We start from the raw sequence: 24166 nt of genomic DNA, 5'->3' as shown, positions 1-24166 counted from the left end.
GAAATGTAATTTGTTCTGACATTATGGGCATACGCCAAATCCAAAATTACCACTAGGGAGCATGCTAGCCTGGAGGTAGTCTCATTTTGGCGCATGCTGCAAGCGCATAGAGCCTACCATGTCTTTGTAAAAGGGCCCCTATATAATTTAGATGCCCATGTTATAGAATAGAGCATAGGACAGGTGCGCAGGTAACTCATAATTAGTTCCAAATTCAATAACTGATTGTTTGCACCTAATTGGCTAATTAGTTTCCACGCGCATCTGAATCTGCACCCTAATTTGGGCGTCCAACCTTGGGCAAGCATTATAATATCCTGGGGAGTATGGCATAGTATGCTACTTATGAAACAGATTCCTCTAAATAGTGAGTATAAACAAGTACTTAACTTATACATACAAACAGCTTTCAGCCAAAATTCTCAAGAAATCCATAAAAATTGCAAATAGGAGGAAAAAGCCTCAAAAGGCTCCTGACCATAGTCTTTTTTTAGAACAATGGAGCTCTCGCTGTCATCTTCGGCTAAAGAAACCTCCAAAGATGCATCAACATTATTTAATACGAGATAAATCATACGTGAAATTGCACCCAACACTTAACTTAATGTGCTGCAATGCCTTCTATTCTCTCTTCATGGTCAATGGTGGCCAGCGTTTTGACTTGCTGCTTCAGGATACGTGGATTACAGTAATCTGGAGTATTCAGTTGTAATCCACGCATCCTGACGCAGCAAATTGAATAGTGACGACAGAACAGAATTTCTTGAGAATTTTCTCTGAAAACTGTTTGTATGTATAAGTTAAGCGCTTGTTTATACTTATTATTTAGAGAAACCTGTTTCATTGATTGTTCATGCAAATTTTATTCCTCTACAAATCCACTATTTGATTTCTAGTACACTACTTACCATGTCAACACAATACACATTACATAGTAATTTAGTGGATGACTGCAGATAAAAACCTGTACGGTCCATCCAGTCTACCCAACAAGATAAACTCATAGGTATGATGTGGTACTACATACCTATACTTGAACTTGATTTGCCCTTGCCATTTTCAGGACATAGACTATAGAAGTTTGCCCGGCACTGGCCTTGTTCTCCACTTACTGAAGCTGAATCTGTCCAGCCATAATGAGGGCACAGACCATAGAAGTCTGCCCAGCAATGGCTTTGCTTCCCAATTACCGGTGTTGCCATCTAATTACCGCTAAGCTTGTTTGGTTCCATGCCGTCTATACAGAATTCCTTTATGTTTATCCCACACATTTTTTAATTCCATTACTGTTTTCATCTCCATCACCTCTTCTGGGAGTGCATTCTAGGTATCTACCACCCTCTCTGTGTAAAAACTACTTCCTGATTTTACTCCTGAGGCGGCTCCCCTGCAAACTCAATTAATGTCCTTTAGTTCTACCACCTTCCCATCTCTGGAAAATGTTTGTTTGTAAATTAATACCTTTAAATATCTTAATAGACAGCATAGGGTGTAAATGGAGGTGGAACATAAGACAGATTGACAGGAGTTAGATAGAAATAAGGGTGACATTTTGTGCACCTTTTCTAAGGTCATAAGCAATTTTCGACTAACAAGGAAAAAATGCACATAAAGTTAGAAAAGGTGTGTAAAACTGATCTTAGCTAGAGTAGGAATGAATAAGCAAGTCCTGCTACATGCACAGCTGTTGTTATTCCATGTCTGTATAACTAGCCAGTTAGTTGCTTCTTACATTAAAGGCTTAGGAGAAAAGCCAATCTTTCACCTGCTTCCTGAAGTATAGTCTTGTGTTAAGCAAAGCCTTTTTGGGAGCGCATTTCAGAGTGTAGGAGCTGCTCTGAAGAAGGTTCATTGACGGGTGTAATTTTCTTTGGAGAGGCAATAAGAACATAAGAACATAAGTATTGCCATACTGGGACAGATCAAAGGTCCATCAAACCCTGCATCCTGTTTCCAACAGTGGCCAATCCTGGCAAGGTTAAAGTACCTGGCAAGATCCCAAAACAGTACAATACATTTTATGCTGCTTATCCTAGAAATAAGCAGTGGATTTTACCGAAGTCCATTTTAATAATGGCTTATAGACTTTTCTTTTAGGAAGCAATCCAAACCTTTTTTTAAATCCTGCTAAGCTAACTGCTTTTACTACATTCTCTGACAACAAATTACAGAGATTAATTACACGTAGAGTGAAGAAATATTTTCTCCAATTTGCTTGAAATGTATTACTTTGTAGCTTCATTGCGTGCCCCCTAGTCCTAGTATTTTTGGAAAGAGTAAATAAGTGATTCATGTCTACCCGTTCCACTCCACTCATTATTTCATAGACCTCTATCATATCTCCTCTCAGCCATCTTTTCTCCAAGCTGAAGAGCATTAGCCACTTTAGCCTTTCCTCATAGGGAAGTCGTTTGGAATATTCTAAGCCACTAGCACATATTAAGAGTTAACAAAGGGGCCCTTTTACTCAGCTGCATCAGGTGCTAACATGCACCTAACACAACTTAAAATGGCGTACCATGGGATATGCTCAGGCATCCTGTGGAAAGTGCCATTTTAGTGCAAGCTAATCCACTTGTTTAAAAATGTTTCTATTTTTTTGGGAGGGGGCGTGTCAGGGGACATTCTTATGCCAATCGGTTAGTGCAGCTACGTTACTGTGCATTCTGTAAAGGGCGCCGAAAATTGGACATAGTTTCCAAGTTGGTGCCCAAAATAATTAGTTCCTGGGCTCCAATGATTTAATTATTGGAGCTACAAAGCACTTAATTGGCACTAATTACGATTTGGGTGTCAATCTGGCTATGCACTATTCTGTAATAATGGGCAACTAAATTGGATCATGTGCAACTCAAAAGGGGGTTGGCTATGGGAGGGGCATTAGTGGGTCAGGGCGCAGTGTTACAGAATAGCAGGGATCTGTGCTCAATTTGCGCGCCAGGATTTACACCAGGTTTCAGCTGGCATAAGTCCTCATGCTCAAAGTTGAGTGCCAAATTTGGTACTCAACACTATTCTATAAAGAGAACTCATCTTGAAGCTGTAGAACGTGTAATTAAACTCTGGAAGTCATTGCCAGAGAATGTGGTAAAAGCAGTTAGCTTAGCGTGGTTTAAAAAAGGTCTGGATGGCTTCTTAAAGGAAAAGTCCATAGACCATTATTAAATTGACTTGGGGAAAATCCACTGCTTATTTCTGGGATAAGCAGCATAAAATGTATTGAATTTTTCGAGATCTTGCTAGGTATTTGTGACCTGGATTGGCCACTGTTGGAAACAGGATGCTGGGCTTGATGGACCTTTGCTCTGTTCCAGTGTGGCAATACTTATGTACTTATGAATAGTACTGAGCACCAAATTTTATCGGTGTTGAATTTTTGGCACATTTATAGAATCTGGTCCTAACTGGTTAGCACAAGATTCCCATGGAGCCTTTACTCCCTACTAAATGGTTGACGGTAAGTGCTCATGCTGTAAATGATTAAAATGGCTGCACACTGATGGCACCATTAGTGCATGGCCATTAATACAAAAATGGAAAATTGGCCATTTTTCCGTTGTGGAAAAAATGGTCTTAGCATGTAAGAAAAATCTACACAAGGGCACACTAAGGTCAGTTTGTGCTGCAGCTTAGTAAAAGGGCCCCTCAGTACCTTAGCAGTCATTACTAGGGACATGCATTTGTTTTGAAATGATGTTGCTTCATTTCAGTTCTATTCCAAAAGGACGCAAAACAAAGAGTATGCATTCCTTCTTGTGTCAGAAAAAGTGTGCACACCATTTCCTGACTGTTCCCCCAGAATGAAAAAACAACCAAACGACAAAGTTTTGAGGCTACACACCCTTTGTCAGTGCACGCTAATTTCCCTGTTACCTGCCTAATGTGAAGAAGGTGAAGGGTGGACAGGGAATGAATGAGGAATGCTCCTAAAGCCAGCAGTGTAGCAAGGACGGGGCAGTGGGGCGGTCCGCCCTGGGTGTACGCCGCTGGAGGGGTGCAGAGAGCAGCCGCACGCCTGTCGACTCCGATGTTTCACTGCTCCCTCTGCCCTGGAACAGGTTACTTCCTGTTCCGGGGCAGAGGGAGCAGGGAGCCAGCGGAACCGAGAGCAGCAGCCAAGAATGCACCCGGGGGTGGGGGGGTGGGGTGGGGTGTTAGATGTGCTGGGGGGGGGGGGTGTCATTGCGCCGGGGGGGGGGGGGGGTGTCATGCTGCACTGGGGGGGGGGGGGGGGGGGGTGCGCATCGGCGATCCGCCCTGGGTGGCAGCCGACCTAGGAACATCACTGCCTAAAGCTAATAATAAGGCAGATAATGAGGCATAGTAAACATACAATAAAGAACTTTCCTCCGTGTTAACTGAATGGCATATTGTTGGGAATGTCCCTTCAACAGTTAACAGTGTTTTTGCAGTTACTGTTTGTTAAGGGGTCCAACGCGTGCCAAAATGGAGAGACTGCCTGGCTACCGCATGGCTTTTGCGGTAATTTCATTTATGGCGCGTTGGAAGAATAATTTTTATTTTTGTACGTGCGTAATGGATGTGTGCCAAGTGGCATTTAATGTGCGTAGGTCATTATCACCCGGTTACTGCGTGAGAATTTATCACTAGGTCAATAGGCTGGCGGTAAGGTCTCAGACCCAAAATGGATGCGTGGCGATTTTAATTTTGCTGCACATCCATTTTTGGCAAAAATTTAAAAAAGGCAATTTTTACAGGTGTGCTAAAAAATGGATCTGTGTGTGCTCAAAACCGGCGCCTACACTACTGCAGGCCATTTTTCAGTGCATCTTAGTAAAAGGGCCCCCTAAGTTTGGCCGTTAAACCTGCAGTAACTTCTAAAGCTTTACCACGTTAGTAAATAAGAGTCTTAGGGCCCTGTTTACTAAGCCGTGCTATAGTCGCACTAGTGTTTTTAGTGCACGCTAACGCTAGAGACACCCATAGGAATATATGGATGTCTCTAGCATTAACATGCGTTAATTACGCTAAAAATGCTAGCACACCTTAGTAAACAGAGCCCTTAGAATTTTAGTTCACTTCAAGCCATGTCCCATTGCACTTAATATACCCTAAGTCCAACTTGTTTCTCTTTCTGTCTCTGTATGCATTTTAAGAATTGAGTAGACAGCATGAAACAAGCCACACAGGAATAATTTTTTCGTGGTATGTATTTGAAAGCTTGTTATGAGAAATATTAATAACACAAGTAGCTATTGTCAGAGCTTGAATATACTGGGCCTGATATTCAGCCGGTGGCAGTGAGTGTTTTGCTCGCTGCCGACAGAGTTATTCATGGATATTCAAAGCTGGGCCTTGACCAGGCTTTGGCTTTGGAATGCCCTCCCTCTGGCCCTCCATTTTGAGCAATCTTTCCCCCATTTCTTTCAAATTAGCTTTCCCTTTTGCTACCCCCCCCCTCCACTTTTGATGGCCCAGACCAGAACTGCCGCCAGCTTAGCTTTTATTTATTTTAACTATTTTAATTTTACAGATTTTCTCTTTTTTCTCTCTCTGCTTTCTACTTTCCTGTCACAATTTTGTAGCTCCTTTCTGGCTTGTTTTAATTTGCATTGTGCATCGCTCTGATTTGCCTGTGAAGGGCAGTGTATCAAATCTTAATAAACTAAATGAAACTATAGAAAGGCAATACATGAATAATCTAATAAACTGTTAACCTCGGCTATTATAAGTAGGCCTCAATCCATAAAATGGGAGCTGTGCTAAAATAGCACAAGTTGTGGTAAAATAACATACATGTATGAATATAGATAGATAGATAGATAGATAGATAGATAGATAGATAGATAGATAGATATAGAGATACAGTGGCAAGTTCTACTACTACTACTGCTAGACAGACAACCAGTGATATTCAGCCACTCTCCCTATTCTCTACAGATAAATTTAGGGTGTCCTTTTGCTGCCATGCTATAGATAGTGGCTGAATATCGCCAGTTATCCATAGACCTAGGTGGAATGCCCACCCTTCGCCCCAATACTATCCAGATAGAGCTGGGGTGGTCTGTAAGATGTTTCAGTGACACTATTATTATTGCAGCTGCTGCTGTACAGATACGTGCTTTGAAATACTGGGCCCATTCTTTGGATTTCAGCTCGTACCTTTTCGGTAGTAGCTCATATATTTCTATCCATTTGCACTGCTTCCCCCTTACCAAATGGTGATGAATAGGCTGTCAACAGATATAACTCCTGATGTCTTCACATAGAATAGAGTAAAATGATCTGATGCCCTGCCCTTCTTTATGTGTTTTGTATTGCACTAGAGGCCTCCTGGTCACAGCCCTGTCCTCTCTTGTTTATAATAGACTTTCAGCTTCCAGTGCCTCCACTGTTTTTTCCAGCTCCACAGAAGTATAACACTAATCTCTGGATTTCATAAACTTGTGCTCCCAGACAGAAAGTTGCACATACAAGTTACAGAATAACATCAGTTGCAGGCGTAGATTAATTTAATAACAAGCTGATAGTTGGTTTTCATGAGCAATAATAGGCTTTAATTGACCTTAATTGGCACAAACTAGCAGTTACACACACAACTGCCCTTAATCAGCATTTTATAATATACATGCGCAAATTCTATGGCGCGCACCTTCAAAAAGAGGGTGTGGTCATAGGATGGGTATGGGTGGGCAGGGCCGCTGAGAGACTGGGCAGAGCCTGGGGCAAGTCCGCCTCCGGGGCCCCCCCCCCGAGGTCATCATCGCCGCCCCCCCTCCGTCCACCACTGGGCCGGGCCCCCTTGAATTCAAATCATAGCGCCTCACCTCGACCTCGCTCCGTGTGAAAGAAGCACAGCAGCGGCAGTCTGCAGATTGCCTCCCTTCGGGCTTTCCCTCCCTGTGTCCCGCACTTGTCTGATGTAACTTGCACGAGGGCGGGACACAGGGAGGGAAGGCCCGAAGGGAGGCGACCTACAAACTGCTGCTGCTGTGCTTCTTTCACACGGAGCGAGGTCGAGGTGAGGTGCTATGATTTGAATTCAGGGGGGCCCGGCCTGGTGGTGGACGGAGGGGAGGCGGGTGGGGGGACTGTGGTGTCGGGTCCCCCTTGGAGGCCCAGGCCTGGGGAATTCTGTCCCCCCTGCCCCCCCTCTTGGCGGCCCTGTGAGTGGGTCAGAGGCATGGCTAGCAGTTACACATGTATGTTATAGAATACAATATATAACTTCCCTCAGTAGATAATAAATGCACATATCAGATCTTCATAAGAACATAAGCATTGCCATACTGGGACAGACTAAAGGTCCATTAAGCCCAGCATCCTGTTTCCAACAGTGGCCAGCCCAGGTCACAAGTACCTGGCAAGATCCCAAAATGTAAAACAGATTTTATGCTGCTTATCCTAGAAATAAGAGGTGGATTTTCCCAAGTCCATCTTCATAATGGCTTATGGACTTTTTTTTTGGAAATTATCCAAACCTTTTTTAAACCTTGCTAATAAGCTAACTGCTTTTACCAGATTCTCTGTCAACGAATTCCAGAGTTTAATTACACATTGAGTGAAGAAATATTTTCTCCAATGTGTTTTAAATTTACTACTCAGTAGCTTCATTGTGTGCCCCCTTGTCCTAGTATTTTTGGAAAGAGTAAACAAGTGATTCATGTCTACCTGTTCCACTCCACTCAGTATTTTATAGACCTCTATCAGAAGTGTCACTCATGAGATATACTGCTATCACTGAGATTCACATGCCAAAGTTGTCATAACTCTGATTAAAAATACTCTTCAATGTTTTAAAGTTTTTAAACTATTTACATTTTTAATTTTTAACTCACAGTTTGCTATTTATTTCAAAGAAAATGTTTTTCTACTCAAGTGATAATTCTGAAGATCTGATATATGCATTTATTATCTAGTAAGAGAAGTTACTTATATATGATTTGAGTCCTCTTAGATTTAATAATCTGGCAGTTTCAGAATAGTATCATTTACACACCTAACTACCTACAGTTAAGGTACAAGCACTTATACCAGCTTTGACATGGAGTTAGGCGCATAAATGCAGACTTAGGCTAATATTCTATAACAGTAATTGCATGTGCTTAGTTCGCTGTAGCCCGGTGTCTAATGTTTAGGTGCCTTTTCATGCATCTCCTTGAATTGCTTTCTCGCAAACAGATTATTCCAGTTGTTACCAGATTGTTTTCTTTCCTCCAGCACTGGGAAAACACTGCCTTCAGAAAACTCATCTGATGTTCCCTAATGCCAGTCTAACCCACTGTGCTACATTTCATGGTACAATGATTTTATGCACTGAATCTGCCATTATATACTATGTACATAAGAAAGAGGGGCCGAGAACAGAAGACAGATGACTCTGCAGAGAGATACAGTAAATGTATACAAGAGACGTGACATATTTCAAATCCAAGCAGCTAAGAAACTTCGGCTATTAGACTCAGGTGTACTGCAGTGTTGTAACCCTGCCGGCACCTCCCTCTTATTAGATTTTCCCTTGAAGGGGTTCCTTCTCTAAAGAGGGAAATTCCTGATCCTCAGGAAAAAAAAATAGAAAAGGCTCCAAGGGGCTGGGCAAAAGATAAAAAAAAGATCTTGACAAAATTAGCTGCACTCCACCTCTTCACAACTGACTTTTCATTGAAATGTCTGCCAACCAGCTCTCGGTTTTAACTCCCTTCTGGTTGTCAGTAGTCTAATATTCTCTGGGATGGGTGCATAGTATTTTCTTACAAAAAACAGCAAATGCTGTGAAAGTAATTTTGCTGGTTCATTCTTTTCTTTTTTTCTTTTTAAAGATTTGAGACATTTTTTTTCCTGTAGTAGCTTTGAAAAATACATTTGCTAATGAAACTGATAATAAGTCAAGGAGAGGAAATGGAGAAAGATTTATTAGATCACCTCTCTAGGGATATTGTAAGAAGTAAAATTTAAAAGTGGGGAAAAGCCTTTATTTACAAGCATCAACTTGAGAAGGAATTCTTTGAGCAGTTAATGACGATTGGAGCTTCTTGATGTGTTGCCTGGTTCTCTGGACTGCTGGATGAAGTGTCGTCTGGAGATATCTGGAGGGCTTTCTCTGAGAGGTTCCTCCACCACCTCCAGGCCATCTGAAGCAGAGGATATGATTGTCAGATCCGGTTTACCTCCTAAAAAGAAATATGATGTGTTGGACAAAGTTTCCGAGTAGCATGTTGCAGGTCTGGGGCTTGGACAGGTAAGGACAGGAAGGTTCCTGACTGTGGATGGACCTGTCTGAGAGAGTCCCCTGATGTCTGCTCTGCTTCTGACCTGTGTTCTACTGTTGAACTCATGGATTGACACCTGTTACACCAGTGGATGGAGATCATGGAAACCTTGCACAGGTACCCTGGAAATGTTAAGGCATTAATACTAGTGAGAATAGGGGCAATATTCAGGCAGCAACAATATTTCTTTACACACTGGCAGCCACTGACTAAATTAGATCTAGATATTCAGTGCCAGCCTCTATCTGGATTGAATATCCAGGTGTTTGGAGCACTGTTTCCTCTAAGCTGAGCAGGAATCCTCCATCAGACCTGCTGCCAGTGAGGGGTGGTGAGGGGAGATATGATAGAGGTCTATAAAATAATGAGTGGAGTTGAATGGGTAGATGTGAAGTGTCTGTTTACACTTTCCAAAAATACTAGGACTAGGGGGCATGCGATGAAGCTACAAAGTAGTACATTTAAAACGAATCGGAGAAAACCTTTCTTCACTCAACGTGTAATTAAACTCTGGAATTTGTTGCCAGAGAATGTGGTAAAGGCGGTTAGCTTAGCAGAGTTTTAAAAAGGTTTGGACGGCTTCCTACAGGAAAAGCCCACAGACCATTATTAAATTGGACTTGGGGAAAATCCACTATTTCTGGGATAAGCAGTATAAAATGTTTTGTACATTTTTTGGGAACTTGCCAGGTATTTGTGACCTGGATTGGCTACTGTTGGAAACAGGTTGTTGGGCTTGATGGACCTTTGGTCTGTCCCAGTATGGCAATACTTATGTGCTTATGTACTTATGGTGCTCCAATATTGTGTTTTCAATCACTAGGGACAAGCAGTTTCCTTGGACTCCTGCAGAGTTTGTCTTTCCCTCAGGTTTGAAAATGTGATCCTGAAACAGCACCCCCCACTGGCATGATAGTAAGTGGAGGACTTCCGCTCAGCTTAGAGGGAATAGTGGTTTGGAGGCACCCAAAAATTATCCAGGTATGGTTGATATTCACTGCTGTAATGGGATAGCTAACTGAGCATACTTAGAACAGCTTTATATGTGGTCCAACATACTCGATTAGCCATCTAGGATCTAGCATTGAATATTTGCAGTGCCCGGATAATTTATGGCTCCGCCTTGAATCGCCCCTGCACTAACCGGACAGTGCCACAGCAGACAGAACAGATATTTGGTGGCACTATCTAGCTAAGGTGTGCTGAATATCTGATCTAGAGATGGATAATACTTTTTAATCCTGCCCAGTTAAATCATTTTACATATTGACCTCAGAAAATACTTCAAATGATGAGATCTTTCTTTTTAAATATAGGTTTACAGTGCAGGTCTGTTGAAATAATGCTGCATAACTTTGAAAATTGCTACTGCTCCTTCATCCTTCCTATGCAAATTGGGGTGCCGCTGTGCTAATTCTTGTCAGAACCCCAAATGGGCATCATGCATATGAAGCATGTATATGGTACAAGTAACCAAAAATTAGACTAAGGCGTTCTTTTTGTAAGGCACGCTAATGGATTTAGCGTGCACCAATAATTAGCTTGTGATAAATGCCATAGAGCTCATAGGTATAAAATGGACTGCATGGCATTTACCTAATTGTTATCACACACTAACCCCTGGATTCTATATGGCGTGACTTATGTTGCACATACAAATCTAGTCATAGTCTGGGTTTATGCGTGCAATTTAATTACTTAACAAGCCAATCAGAGCTGAAAATTGCCACTTAACAAGCAACTAATGACACTAATTGGCATTAATTAGAATTTATGCATAGAACTGTCTATGCATATTCTATAACGTGAGGCGCGTAAGTTCTAAGATGTATAGTTGAAAAGGGGGAGCGGACACGACAATGGGTGGGTTCTGAGCGTTTCTAAAACCTATGCGCGTGGTTATAGAATACACTCTGTCCGCGCATAATTTAGGCGTTGGGATTTTTTTACTTGGGGTAAGTGCCCGTGACTAAATTTAGTCACACGGATGGGCGCTCGGCGTATTCTATAAACTGTGTGAAAATTTAGGCTTATTCTATAAAGTATGGCTAAATTTAGGCGTACTTTATAGAATACGCCTAGGTGTATTTTGTTTCTGTGCTGGTTTTTTGTTTAGGTGTGATATATAGAATCTAGTCCTATATGTTTCAGTTCTGTTGAATATCTGATCTAGAGATGGATGTACTTTTTAATCTTGCCCAGTTAAATCATTTTACATATTGACCCCAGAAAATACTTTAAATGATGAGGAGTCCTTTCTTTTTAAATTCAGGTTTACAGTGCAGGTCTGCTGAAATAACACTGCATATCTTTGAAAACTGCTACTGCTCCATTATCTTTTGGATTGTGAATCTATGCAAATTGGGGTGCTACTGTGCTAATTCTTGTCAAAACCCCATGCAGGCATCATGCATATGAAGCGTGTATATGGTACAAGCAACCAAGGGGTCCTTTTACTAAGGCACGCTAATGAATTTAGTATGCGCTAATGAATTTAGCATGCACTAATGATTAGCATGCGCTAATGATTAGCATGCACTAAATATCATGCAGCTCACAGGAAGATAATGGGCTGCATGGCATTTAGCGCATGCTAATCGTTAGCACACACTAAATATGTTAGCGCATCTTAGTAAAAGGAGTCCTTAGTGAATGATGAGTTGTTCCCAAAGAAGAAAGTTAAAAGGATGCCCATCTCAAAAACGATTAAATCCAAGTCATTTGGTTGTGGGAGGAGCCAGCATTCGTAGTTAACTGGTCCCCCTGACATGCCAGGACACCAACCGGGCACCCTAGGGGGCACTGCAGTGGACTAACTGATGTACTAACGGAATGGAAAAAGGCATGCAATGGTCACTAACCACCTCCCACCCCGAAAAAAAACAACTTTAAAAACTTTTGTCTTTTTTTTTTTTTTAGAGTATGGGTGAAGGACCTCCTTTGCTATCCCCTGTCCCTTGCTATTGATTTATTTAGATTTTGCTCACACCTTTTTCAGTAGTAGCTCAAGGTGAGTTACATTCAGGTACACTGGATATTTCTATGCCTTCGTCCCTGCAATGGCAGTTGAGGACGTCCTTCTGAAGGCGTCCAAAATGTGGATGTTTGTGAGAAGGACATCCATGTCCTGGATGTTTCTGTGAGAAGGATGCCTGCTATGCCTCCCACACCCTCTTTATTTATTTATTAGAATTTTGGATTGCAAGTAGCAACAGTGGGATTTGAACGTGCCACCGCTGGATTGCAAAACCAGTGCTCTAACCACTAAGCCACTCCACTCCACTCCCTTGAAATTTGGCCATCCCTGAGGAGGGGCAGTTGAGGATGTCCAAAATGTTTGAAAGAAGGACATCCACACCTTCGTTATGCCTCCGCTGACACACACATACCTCCCTCCCCCAGGAACCTGCCTACTGCCCCCCCCCCCCACAGGGATGGCCAAATTTCAAGGGCATGGAATGGTGTGGAGAAGTGGTCTAGTGGTTAGAGCACTGGTCTTGCAATTCAGAGGTGGCTGGTTCAAATCCCATTGTTGCTACTTGTGATCCAAAATCCTAATAAACAAAGGGGATGTCAGTGGCATAGCAGGTAAGTACATCTTTCTCACAAACACCACATTTTGGACATAGGACATCCTCAACTGCCATTGCAGGGACAGAGGCATAGAAATATCCAGTGTACCTGAATGTAACTCACCTTGAGCTACTTCTGAAAAAGGTGTGAGCAAAATCTAAATAAATAAATAGCGAAGGACGTCCTCAACTGCCGTCGCAGGGACAAAGGCATAGCGAGAGGAGGTCCTTCACCCATACTCTAAAAAAAAAGACAAAAGTTTTTAAAGTTGTTTTTTTCAGGGTGGGAGGTGGTTAGTGACCATTGGGGGAGTCAGGGGAGGTAATCCCCAATTCCCTCTGGTGGTCATCTGGTCATTTAGGGCACTTTTTTGTGGCTTGGTCGTATAAAAAAAGGACCAAGTAAAGTCGGCCAAGTGTTTGTCAGGGACGCCCTTCTTTTTTCTATTATCAGTTGAGGACGCCCATCTGTTAGGCACGCCCCAGTCCCGCCTTCGCTACGCCTCTGACACTCCCCCGGGAACTTTGGTCGTCCCCGCGACGGGAAGCAGTTGGGGATGCCTAAAATCGGCTTTCAATTATGCCGATTTGGGTGACCCTGAGAGAAGGATGCCCATCTCCCGATTTGTGTTGAAAGATGGGCGCCCTTCTCTTTCGAAAATAAGCCCGATAGTAACATAGTAGATGACTATGGAAGTATTTTTTCAAGGAAAGGGTGATGGATGTGTGGAATCACCTCCCGGTGGAAGTGGTGGAGTCGAGGATTGTGTCTGAATTTAAGAAAGCATGGGACAGGCACGTGGGACCTCTTAGGGAGAGGAGGAGATAGTGGTTGCCGTGGATGGGCATAATGCATGGGCCATTTGGCTCTTATCTGTCATCATGTTTCTATGTTTCTATGATGGCAGATAAAAGCCTGCATGGTTCATCCAGTCTGCTCAATATTATAAACTCATAGCATATGATGCAGTATAACATATATATGCTTGATCTTGATATGTCCTTGCTATTTTCATGGCACAGACCATAGGAGTTTGCCGAGCACTGGTCATACTCCCCAAATACTGGATATTTACAGTGAATATACATGTACACAGTGGAAACACTACATGCAGATTCATCTCATGCATATTCTGTGTGGATATTATGAAACCTAGACTGGCTTGAGAACCAATTATTTCAAATAAGATGACCAGATAGCTCCATCTTTTAAGACAAGCTTTCCAAGTTCAGTCCTCAAGGGCAGCAAACAGGCCAGGATTTCCAGATATCCCTAATAAATATGCATTCCTGAGGATTCAACAATTATGTTCAGAAAAGCATGACTTTCTGGAACAAGCACAGGATATGAAAAACCGGTATCGAAAGAGGGGGTACCCAAGAAAAGTAATTAACAGAGCCTTTAAAGGAGCCAGTATTGTACATAAAACATGGTTGTTATCTTCAGAAAATAAAAATGAGAAGGAAAACAAATTGACATGTGTGTTACCATTCAGCTCTAATTCTATCAAAATACGTAATATAATTAAGAAACATTGGACGATCTTAGGGGTTCACCAAGGGTTTGATGTCAAACCATGTTTCAAATACACTAGGGGCCAAAATATAGGCGAGAGATTAACAGGAAAATATATCAATGTGCATCAGATAGGAGGTCATACTAAATGTAAAGGGTGCGTTTACTGCCGGTATGCTTTAGAAACTAGCTGGGTGAATGTATCTAATCAAACACAAAACAAAAAAAATTTTTTGAAAGCAAATACAGATTGTAATTCTAAAATGGTAATTTATGCCATTATATGCCTGTGCGGATTAAGGTACATTGGTCAAATGGTTAAAAAAATAAAACATAGAATGGCTCAACACCTCAGCAATATCTGGTTATTAAAGGTAGACACCCCGCTAGTAGCTCATTGGATAGCTCATAATCATACTTTGGCGGAGTTGAGATTTTTGGTTCTGATACAATTTGATGTTACTAAAGGGGGTAATATTCTACAGAAAATGCTTGTTAAGGAGCAACATTTGATTTTTGAGTGGCACCCTGTAATCCCCACGGGGCTCAATAAGGAGGTGGAATGGACGGGAATTTGCGTGTGATGTCCCCGTTAATGATGTCATCCCCACACTAGTAAAAAGCAGTGCACACGCTTTGGCGTTCAGAAACTTCAGCACCATTGCATGAATTTGCAGCCAATAATCTAGGAAAAGGTATGAATTAAGAATGAAAGGCATTGGAGTAAAGAATTTAGATAGTTTAAACAGATGGATGTAGGTTCTTCTGTGTTTTAATTGTATGTTTGTTCATTTAGTAAAACCTTTGAAGATGCTGTGAGGGAGACACATAGAGGGGCATAATCGAACGGGGCGCCCAAGTTTTCATGAGGGCGTCCTCGCAGGATGGCCCCACAAAGGGCGGGGAAACCCGTATTATCGAAACAATATGGGCGTCCATCTTTTGTTTCGATAATATGGTCGGGGACGTCCAAATATCAACATTTAGGTCGACCTTAGAGATGGTCAACCTAAATGTTGAGATGGTCGAGCTTAGAGGTGATCGTCCCCAGTTTTCAGCCATCATGGAAACCAAGGACGCCCATCTCAAAAAATGACCAAATCCAAGCCCTTTGGTTGTGGGAGGAGCCAGAATTCGAAGTGCACTGGTCCCCCTGAAATGCCAGGACACCAACCAGGCACCCTAGGGGGGCACTGCAGTGGACTTCACAAATTGCTCCCAGGTGCATAGCTCCCTTACCTTGTGTGCTGAGCCCCCCACCCCCTCCAAAACCCCACAACTGTACACCACTACCATAGCCCTAAGGGGTGAAGGGGGGCACCTACATGTGGGTACAGTGGGTTTGTGGTGGGTTTTGGAGGGCTCACATTTACCACCACAAAAAATTCTTTAAAGTTTTTTTTAGGGTGGGAGGGGGTTGGTGACCACTGGGGGAGTAAGGGGAGGTCATCCCTAATTCTCTCCGGTGGTCATCTGGTCAATTCGGGTGCCTTTTCATGGCTTGTTCGCAAGAAAAAATGGACCAATTAAAGTCGGCCAAGTGCTTGTCAGGGACGCCCTTCTTTTTTCCATTATTGGCTGAGGACACCCATCTCTTAATCATGCCCCAGTCCCGCCTTCGCTACAATGCTGACACGCCCCCATGAACTTTGGTCGTCCCCACGACAGGAAGCAGTTGAGGACGCCCAAAATTGGCTTTCGATTATGCCGATTTGGGCGACTCTGAGAGAAGGACGCCCATCTCCCGATTTGTGTCGGAAGATGAGCGCCCTTCTCTTTCGAAAATAAGCCTGATAGGGAGCGCAATATTTTGAGGGAAGTTAAACCCCTGAAGACGCAATAAGCAAAACGCATTGAGTGCTTAGGGTTTGACTTACTTAATATCATGGGAGCACAATAGCAGTGGAGAGAAAGAAAACAATCACAGTTCTGAATGAAGAAAAGTATATATATTATTGAAATACTATTGGAAAGGGCGGAGGAAGACGCATCATAAAGTAACATGCAGTGGAGAAGTACAATTTTCATGTTGCAATGATGGTAAAAGAGATATAAAAACACATAAATTCCTTATATATAGTTAGAAATGTCTCATAATATTTCCTTTAGCATTCTCATCTTACGTACCTTCACCACAAATGAAACCCCTCCCTCATAGCTAGAAAAGTGTCATGTCACATGATTTATCTTCAAGTTGTTATCCTATGGTTCTTATTGCCTCATAATGTTATCTTACTTTGTCTTCTTATAATTCCTCACCATGTAACCCATAATCAAATTGTACAAATTGTATTTCCATCATTCATGATGTATTGTAAGCCACACTGAGCCTGCAAAGAGGTGGGAAAATGTGGGATACAAAATGCAATAAATAAATAAATAAATAAATATGGCTCTAAGATCAGCAAGCAGAATGCAAATATGGTGACATCTTAGAGAAAAATTGTTTTGAAGAATGTTTATTAACAACAGGAAGGAGCCATATATTGGAAAATAACCAGGAGTAAATGACTCTATAAAAAACTTGTCACGAAAAAACAATAAGTAATATTATATGTATGTGATATTTTTGTACCTTTTCAATTAATCTGTGTGAGTTAAGGTGAAAAGTATGAATGTGGTAGGATGTGAAAGAATGATAGAGTTGTGGATGTGTAAGATAGGAAAATAGGAGAACTTGGGGAAAAGTATTGGAATATTGTGAAAAGTGTTTTAATATTTTTTTGATACTAATAAAGAATGTATATGTATTTATGGTAGTTACTTTATAAGAAGGGATAATAAATATGCATGAGAGAGATCTACATACAATGGGGATAGTGAACATATGAATCTCTCGAGTCTCAAGCATATTCTTTATGGATCTCCTTAAAACCTGGCCTGTATGAGTTCTCAAGGACTGAACTTGGACAAGCTTGTCTTAAAGGGTAGGCTGTGATATTCCCTTCTTTAATACACTGCACCTGAAGACTTGTGGTTTAAATTTTCCTTGAAACACCAGGAAGAAATCAAGTAAAATCAGGGCTGGCTCAACCTGTTTCATGGGACATGGACCAGATTATCCTGTGTAACAGTAGGGATTCATTTGAAACAGCATGGGAAATGTCAACAACATAACCATGTTGTTGCGTGTCAAATGACAGGAAAAAAAATGAGAATGTATGTTTTTGTGTGTCAATAGTGCACACTCTTTCAAAAGGGTGTGCACTATTCATTAACCCCGGATTCCATATATAGCACCCAAATATGGGTGCACTCCTGAGATGCAGTCTCAAATTAATTGACTAACGAGCTCAACAATATCAATAATCAGGTGCTAACAACCAAATACTGATGCTAATTGGCACCCATTAAAATCTGTGTGCACAACTGGCTGCCTGCTATTCTATAAGGCAGTACATCCAATGATACTAAGGTCCTCCCAAGGACTTTCACTAACTACACCCTCTCCAAAAGACATTACATGATGTGATACCCGCAAGCGAGCCTTCTCCGGAGTAGCCCCACACTCTGGAATGCATTCCCTGAAAGGCTCCACTTAACACAAGACTACCTCTACTTTAGGAAGCAGGTGAAAGCTTGGCTCTTCAACCAAGCCTTTAATGGAAGAAGTAACTAACTTGTTAGTCTCACTCACACGCACAAGGATTGACTCGGGCTGCACATACTGTAGCGGAACATGTTTATCCACTCCTACCCTAGCTGAGATAATATTTAACCATCTCGCTGATCTCACGTGCAACTTTCTTCAAATCAATCACCTTACTTTCTAATTCTTCCCACTTTCTTACTCATCTATATGTTACAACTTTGCCTTACCTCTCACTACCAATTATAATGTTCTAGTACATATTGTGTTGTCTTTGCAAGTAGTATACCATGCCATATTTTGTATTGTTGTTCGAATATTTTTACTGCTCTAATTGCCTCCTGCTCATGCTTGATCTATTCTTGCTGTACACCACCTTGAGTGAATTCCTTCAAAAAGGTGGTAAATAACTCCTAATAAATAAAATAATAAATAATAGCATTCATCTGAAAAGGGGGCATGGCCATAACAGGGGCATGGGCATATCAGGGGTGTTTCAAACATGGGAATTGGCACTAAGCACTATTCTGAAAAGGGTGAGTGCCCTTTATAGAGTAGCACAGCATCAAATTTTTGAAAGATTGTGTACTCTTTCCCAATAATGTACAGAAGCATGGCAGAAAAGAATGTATTCTCTGCAAACAGTGCGCCCGCTCTTAGGCGTCCTTTTACTAAGCTGAGGTAAGCACTAAAATATGCTTACAGAAGCTCAAATGCCTTACTGCGGGGTTGCTCAGGCATCGCGCGATAATTTTAGGATCAGTGCACGCTACCCAAGTGCTAAAAAAGAAAATTAGTACATTGCCATTAATAGGGAAAATACAAAAATCGACTATTTTACCTTGGTGGTAAAAATGGCCTTAGCATGAGGGAATGACCCATGTAAGGATGCTCTAAGGCCACTTTTTACCACAGTTTGGTAAAAAGGTTCCTTTATGACATTGCTCATGTAGTGAAAAAATGACATAAAAACAGCTGAATTAAAAAAACAAAACAAAAAAACATTCCTGGGAATGACACAACATGAAAATGTTTGAGTTCCACGCCCCTAGTTTACAGCCTACCTGTAAAATGCTTTATTTAATTCAGATTAGTCCAAGTATCATTAAAGCCTCCTACCTTGCAATGTGCTGCCTACGATGCAGAAAAGAGCACAGGGCTGGCTTATAATGGAGATAACAGAGTCTTCCTATGAAAACCTTATGAGCAGTTTTTCTATCCTTAAAGTGCCTTCATTAACCAGGTGCACAAGATGAAGGCACAAAGATGTTCACATGAATAGTATTGTCATAATTTGTTTCATTGAAATTGGACTTCATAAAATCATTCCTGTGTCTTAAGCAACAAAATGAATTCTGCGGGAAGGGGGCATGTTACTACTACTACTTAACATTTCTAAAGCGCAACTAGGGTTACGCAGCGCTGTACAATTTAACATAGAGGGACAGTCCCTGCTCGAAGAGCTTATAATCTAAAAGACAAGTGAACAGTCAGTCCGATAGGGGCAGTCAAATTGGGGCAGTCTGGATTTACTGAACAGTAAGAGTTAGGTGCCAAACGCAGCATTGAAGAGGTGGGCTTTAAGCAAAGACTTGAAGATGGGCAGGGAGGGGGCTTGGCGTAAGGGCTCAGGAAGGTTGTTCCAAGCATAGGGTGAGACGAGGCAGAATGAGCGGAGCCTGGAGTTGGCGGTGGTGGAGAAGGGTACTGAGAGGAGGAATTTGTCCTGTGAACGGAGGTTTCGGGCGGGAACGTAAGGGGAGATGAGGGTAGAAAGGTAGTGAGGGGCAGCAGACTGAGTGCATTTGTAGGTAAGAAGGAGAAGCTTGAATTGAATGCAGTATCTGATTGGAAGCCAGTGAAGTGACCTGAGGAGAAGGGTGATATGAGTATATCGGTTCTGGCGGAATATAAGACGTGCAGCAGAGTTCTGAACAGATTGAAGGGGGGATAGATGGCTAAGTGGGAGGCCGGTGAGCAGTAAGTTGCAGTAGTCAAGGCGAGAGGTAATGAGAGCGTGGACGAGAGTTCGGGTAGTGTGTTCAGAGAGGAAAGGGCGAATTTTGCTGATGTTAAAGAGGAAGAAGCGACAGGGCTATCTGCTGGATATGCGCAGAGAAGGAGAGGGAGGAGTCAAAGATGACTCCGAGGTTGCGGGCAGATGAGACGGGGAGAATGAGGGTGTTATCAACTGAGATAGAAAGTGGAGGAAGAAGAGAAGTGGGTTTTGGTGGAAAGACGATGAGCTTGGTCTTGGACATGTTCAGTTTCAGGTAGCGGTTGGACATCCAGGCAGCAATGTTGGATAAGCAGGCTGATACCTTTGCCTGGGTCTCCGCGGTGATGTCTGGTGTGGAGAGATACAGCTGGGTGTCATCAGCATAGAGATGATACTGGAAACCATGAGATGAGATCAGGGAGCCCAGGGAAGAGGTGTAGATTGAGAAGAGTAGGGGTCCAAGGACAGATCCCTGGGGAACACCAACAGATAGCGGGATGGGGTGGAGGAAGATCCATAAGAGTGAACTCTGAAGGTGCGGTGGGAGAGATAGGAGGAGAACCAGGAGAGGACAGAGCCTTGGAACCCAAATGAGGACAGTGTGGCAAGAAGTCATGATTGACAGTGTCAAAAGCGGCGGATAGATCGAGGAGGATGAGGATGGAGTAGTGGCCTCTGGATTTGGCAAGCAACAGGTCATTACAGACTTTAGTCCACAGAAATGTTTTCATAAGGGAGATTCTTGGAGTGATGCTATACTATCTATGAACATCCCCCCCCTTTACTATTCCAGTAAAGAACTTGGGATCATTTACTGGTACTATGATAAATACAACACCCCATAAGGGCATTTTTAAGGAGGGTAAGCAAGAGAACTGTGCCCCACATAGTGGAAGCAAAGTCTTAGGGGTCCTTTTACAAAGGCACGCTGAAAAATGGCTTGCGGTAGTGTAGGTGCGGGTTTTGAGCGCGCGCGGAATCATTTTTCAGCGCACCTGTAAAAAAGGCCTTTTTCCCTGAAAATGGACATGTAGCAAAATCAAAATTGCCGTGCATCGATTTTGGGTCTCTGATCTTACTGCCAGCCATAGACCTAGTGGTAAAGAATTTGGGCAGTAATGACCTACGCATGTCAGATGCCACTTGGTGCGTGTCTGCTACGTGCGGCAGAAAATAAAAAATATTTTTCAGACACGCATAGCGGACGCATTCCAAAATTGAAATTACCGCAAGGGCCAGGTGGTAACCGGGTGGCAAGTCCAATCTGACATGCATTGGCTGCGTGTAGGCGCTTACGCAGCTTAGTAAAAGGAGCCCTTAGTAAATACAAGCAGAATTAGAGTTCATACCTAAAGTTATCCTTAAACAGGTCATTTGAGGAAAATAAGAGAGATTCTATGGAAATAGTTCACTGAAGAAAACATCTCTGTAAGTAATTACAACAAAACCAAGTCTAGAAAATCAATAACATAATGCAATTAACCAGTTGCTGGGGATGTGATTTCATCTTTTTGCTGGGGTTATTTTGACCGCCCAGGAGCACTGAGCCTATTACGTATTGCCCCAGATATACCCTCAGCATAAAATCTATTTTTTAGTGCATGGGAAGCGTATGCTTATCCCAAACCTACCGCAGGATGCCTGAGTGTGTCCTGCACTAGTGGTTTTCAACCTGCCATAGGCACGTTTTAGAGCTTACCGCTGCTTAGTAAAAGGGCCCGTAAAAGGTTTTTTTTTTTTTTTTGCCTACCAGTGACTTTGGGTATGTGCTGTGCAGTGATGTCAGAAAGTAAAGTAGAAAAGAAACACACAGTTTTGAGGACTTACTCCTCTGACTGGTTAGATAGAGATAACGGGACAGCTTGAAATGTTTGCCAATCACTAAGGAGGCCATGTGAAGAGTAATTCCATAAAAGGTGCCCAAAAATCTGGGCATGCTCAAAAATGGCCCCAACTAGATGTACATTAGTTCATGTAGGTGGTTGCAAACTTGATAAAATAGGCATGTACTTGGGGCTAATAGTATGTACCAACACGTGGCAGGCCATGTAGATATTTGTGTGAACTTCTAAAGTCGCATGAACAGGTATATGCAATGTGTGCTGATGTGGCAGGGACTGGGACATTCCCAAAATGGCTTCCAGAGTCTACAATCCAAATTTTGGCAGGGAAGATACCTTCCTCCTGGCTAGGTTCATGCTGGGGTGGGAGAAAATGGCTTCCAGAGTCTACAATCCAAATGTTGGCAGGGAAGATACCTTCCTCCTGGCTAGGTTCATGCTGGGGTGGGAGAACCAGCTTTTCCCAGTGCCTGGACAGAGGAGGGACAGTTCAAGAATGTGATGGGTCTGGGAAAGGCTAGCTGGGCCTTTAACAAGCAAGCCTACTACCCCAGAGAGGTAAGTACCAACAGGGGCTGATATGGGAAGGGTGAACTCTTGTGAGAATGCCATGCCAAACACTGAAATGTGTCAGATAGTGTCTTCATTGTTAAAAAAAAGTCCTACATGGAAGTGATGTAGAGCTGTCTCATAGAAAGAAAAACACCACCACATACTGTAAATAGGATCTCATTGGGGCTGATAAAGGAAATAGAGTAGAGGCAATATGAAGACACATTTTGAAGGACCCTGCAGCAATTACAAAGGAGTAACCTACCTGACTAGATAATAATCTTCATGCAGTGGCAACAAATGTGTGCAGAGGTCTCACATTACATGCACCTGTCAGTGAAGGGAGAAGCCAAGTACCCAGGAAGTTACACTCTGATGTTATCTACCAGCTAAGCCCAGTAGGCATTTCTTCTCTCAGACTTTCCTCTCCTAAAAAGAGTGATCTGAAACACTGCACTGTCTATGAGGCTCAGAGCTATGAGAGGTTGAATAGTTGGAAGTCATTAATCTGTACCACCGACACCATTCTAATCAGAAAGGATGGGCTGTCATTTGCAACAACATGGGAAATGGGCTTACAGTCATACCCCACAGGAAACGGAAACCCTGAGCTACGTTCCAAGTATGTGAGAGCCCCAGGTAATTGGTGAGGACCACACCTTAAGCAGTGAGGAATTCCATAGCTCTGAAAGCTTTCAGACAGATGCTTTTACTCTTCTTGAAATCATGAGCTCTCATTTTCAGTTGTCCAGCCCTCAGAAATGTGTATGTGAGTCACATGTAGGAGTGTGTGTACATTTAAGAAAAGCACCCCCAGATAAACCAGTATAGCCAGTGGTGTGCTGGTAAATTTTTAACAACAGGCTCTCTCCCCCATCCACCCCTGCGCGGCGCCCCACCCCCCACAAATTGCAGAGCTGGCTATTCCCAGGGAGAGAGTTAGCTGGTAAAGTACCAACAACATGTAACTTTATTATACATTATTGGTACAAAGGATATGTACATGGTTTTGCTTTTTAATCCCAAGGTAAATCCTAAGGGTGGTTGAACAATAAACTGTGTTGTTTCTGACTTTACTTGTTTTGGAGTGCTTTGGGTCCTCCTACTGATCTGTACATGTGCTGTCTGGAATTTTGGAAGAAAGAAATAAGGAAATAAAAATTAAATTTTGGACGTACTGTGTAGAAGTTGTTTTCTTTTGCAATGTGATGGATGGATGCCTGTTCTGGTGTATGAATGTGATAATATTTGAATAACTACCTATACTAAATGGCTATGGATTTCTGAACATATGGTATCATTAAAGGACAAACTTTTAAATGCTCAGTTGGGTACATATCATATATATGCTAATCTCAAATGTTTCAGACATATCCATCTATTTGTTCCCATGATATAACTGAATTTTATTATTCTGTCTCAGTGTGTTTTGAAATGTAAGCCAACTTTGCTTGGAATGTGTGATAAATGTTTTTTAAAAAATCCTTTCTCCTCCATCTTTTAAGACACTGCCTACCTGCTGGATAGTGATGGTGGCACAAGGAAAGCAAGTTTGGTTCAGTGAAAACGAACTCAAAATAACCTGGCTGTTCCTTAGCTGGGCCGTAGTAGTATTACCATATTGAAAACGCGACCATACCAAGCCACAAAACAACCTTTTGGGTAGATAGTGTTCACAATGAGCTCCTTTTATTACCGACCAGACAGAGATAAGAGTTTTCAGTTTTGGCACAGTACAAGTTATCACAAGAACAAAATATAAGAAAACCAATATGGGCTGCATTAGGGGCTTATATAGCCCATTTATGTATAAACAAAAAAAATCTGCAAGAAACAAAATATTTATTTTGACTAATAAAACCACTTC

At 42.2% G+C, this 24166-nt stretch overlaps 1 protein-coding gene across 1 annotated transcript in view; it reads left to right on the top strand.

The window, feature by feature from the left end:
* The first annotated feature begins 8630 nt into the window (after positions 1-8630).
* Positions 8631-24166, top strand: part of TSPEAR (thrombospondin type laminin G domain and EAR repeats) — a 149991-nt gene continuing 134455 nt past the window's right edge. The window contains exon 1 of the mRNA XM_030209633.1: positions 8631-9347. Coding sequence (XP_030065493.1) covers positions 9254-9347 — 94 coding nt within the window. The 5' untranslated portion in view covers positions 8631-9253. The remainder of the gene's footprint in view (positions 9348-24166) is intronic.

The sequence above is a fragment of the Microcaecilia unicolor genome, chromosome 7 (genome assembly GCF_901765095.1).
Source record: "Microcaecilia unicolor chromosome 7, aMicUni1.1, whole genome shotgun sequence".
Taxonomy (NCBI): Eukaryota; Metazoa; Chordata; class Amphibia; order Gymnophiona; family Siphonopidae; genus Microcaecilia; species Microcaecilia unicolor.
The sequence above is the reverse complement of the archived record's forward strand: the minus strand, read 5'-3'. Positions and strand labels throughout refer to the sequence as shown.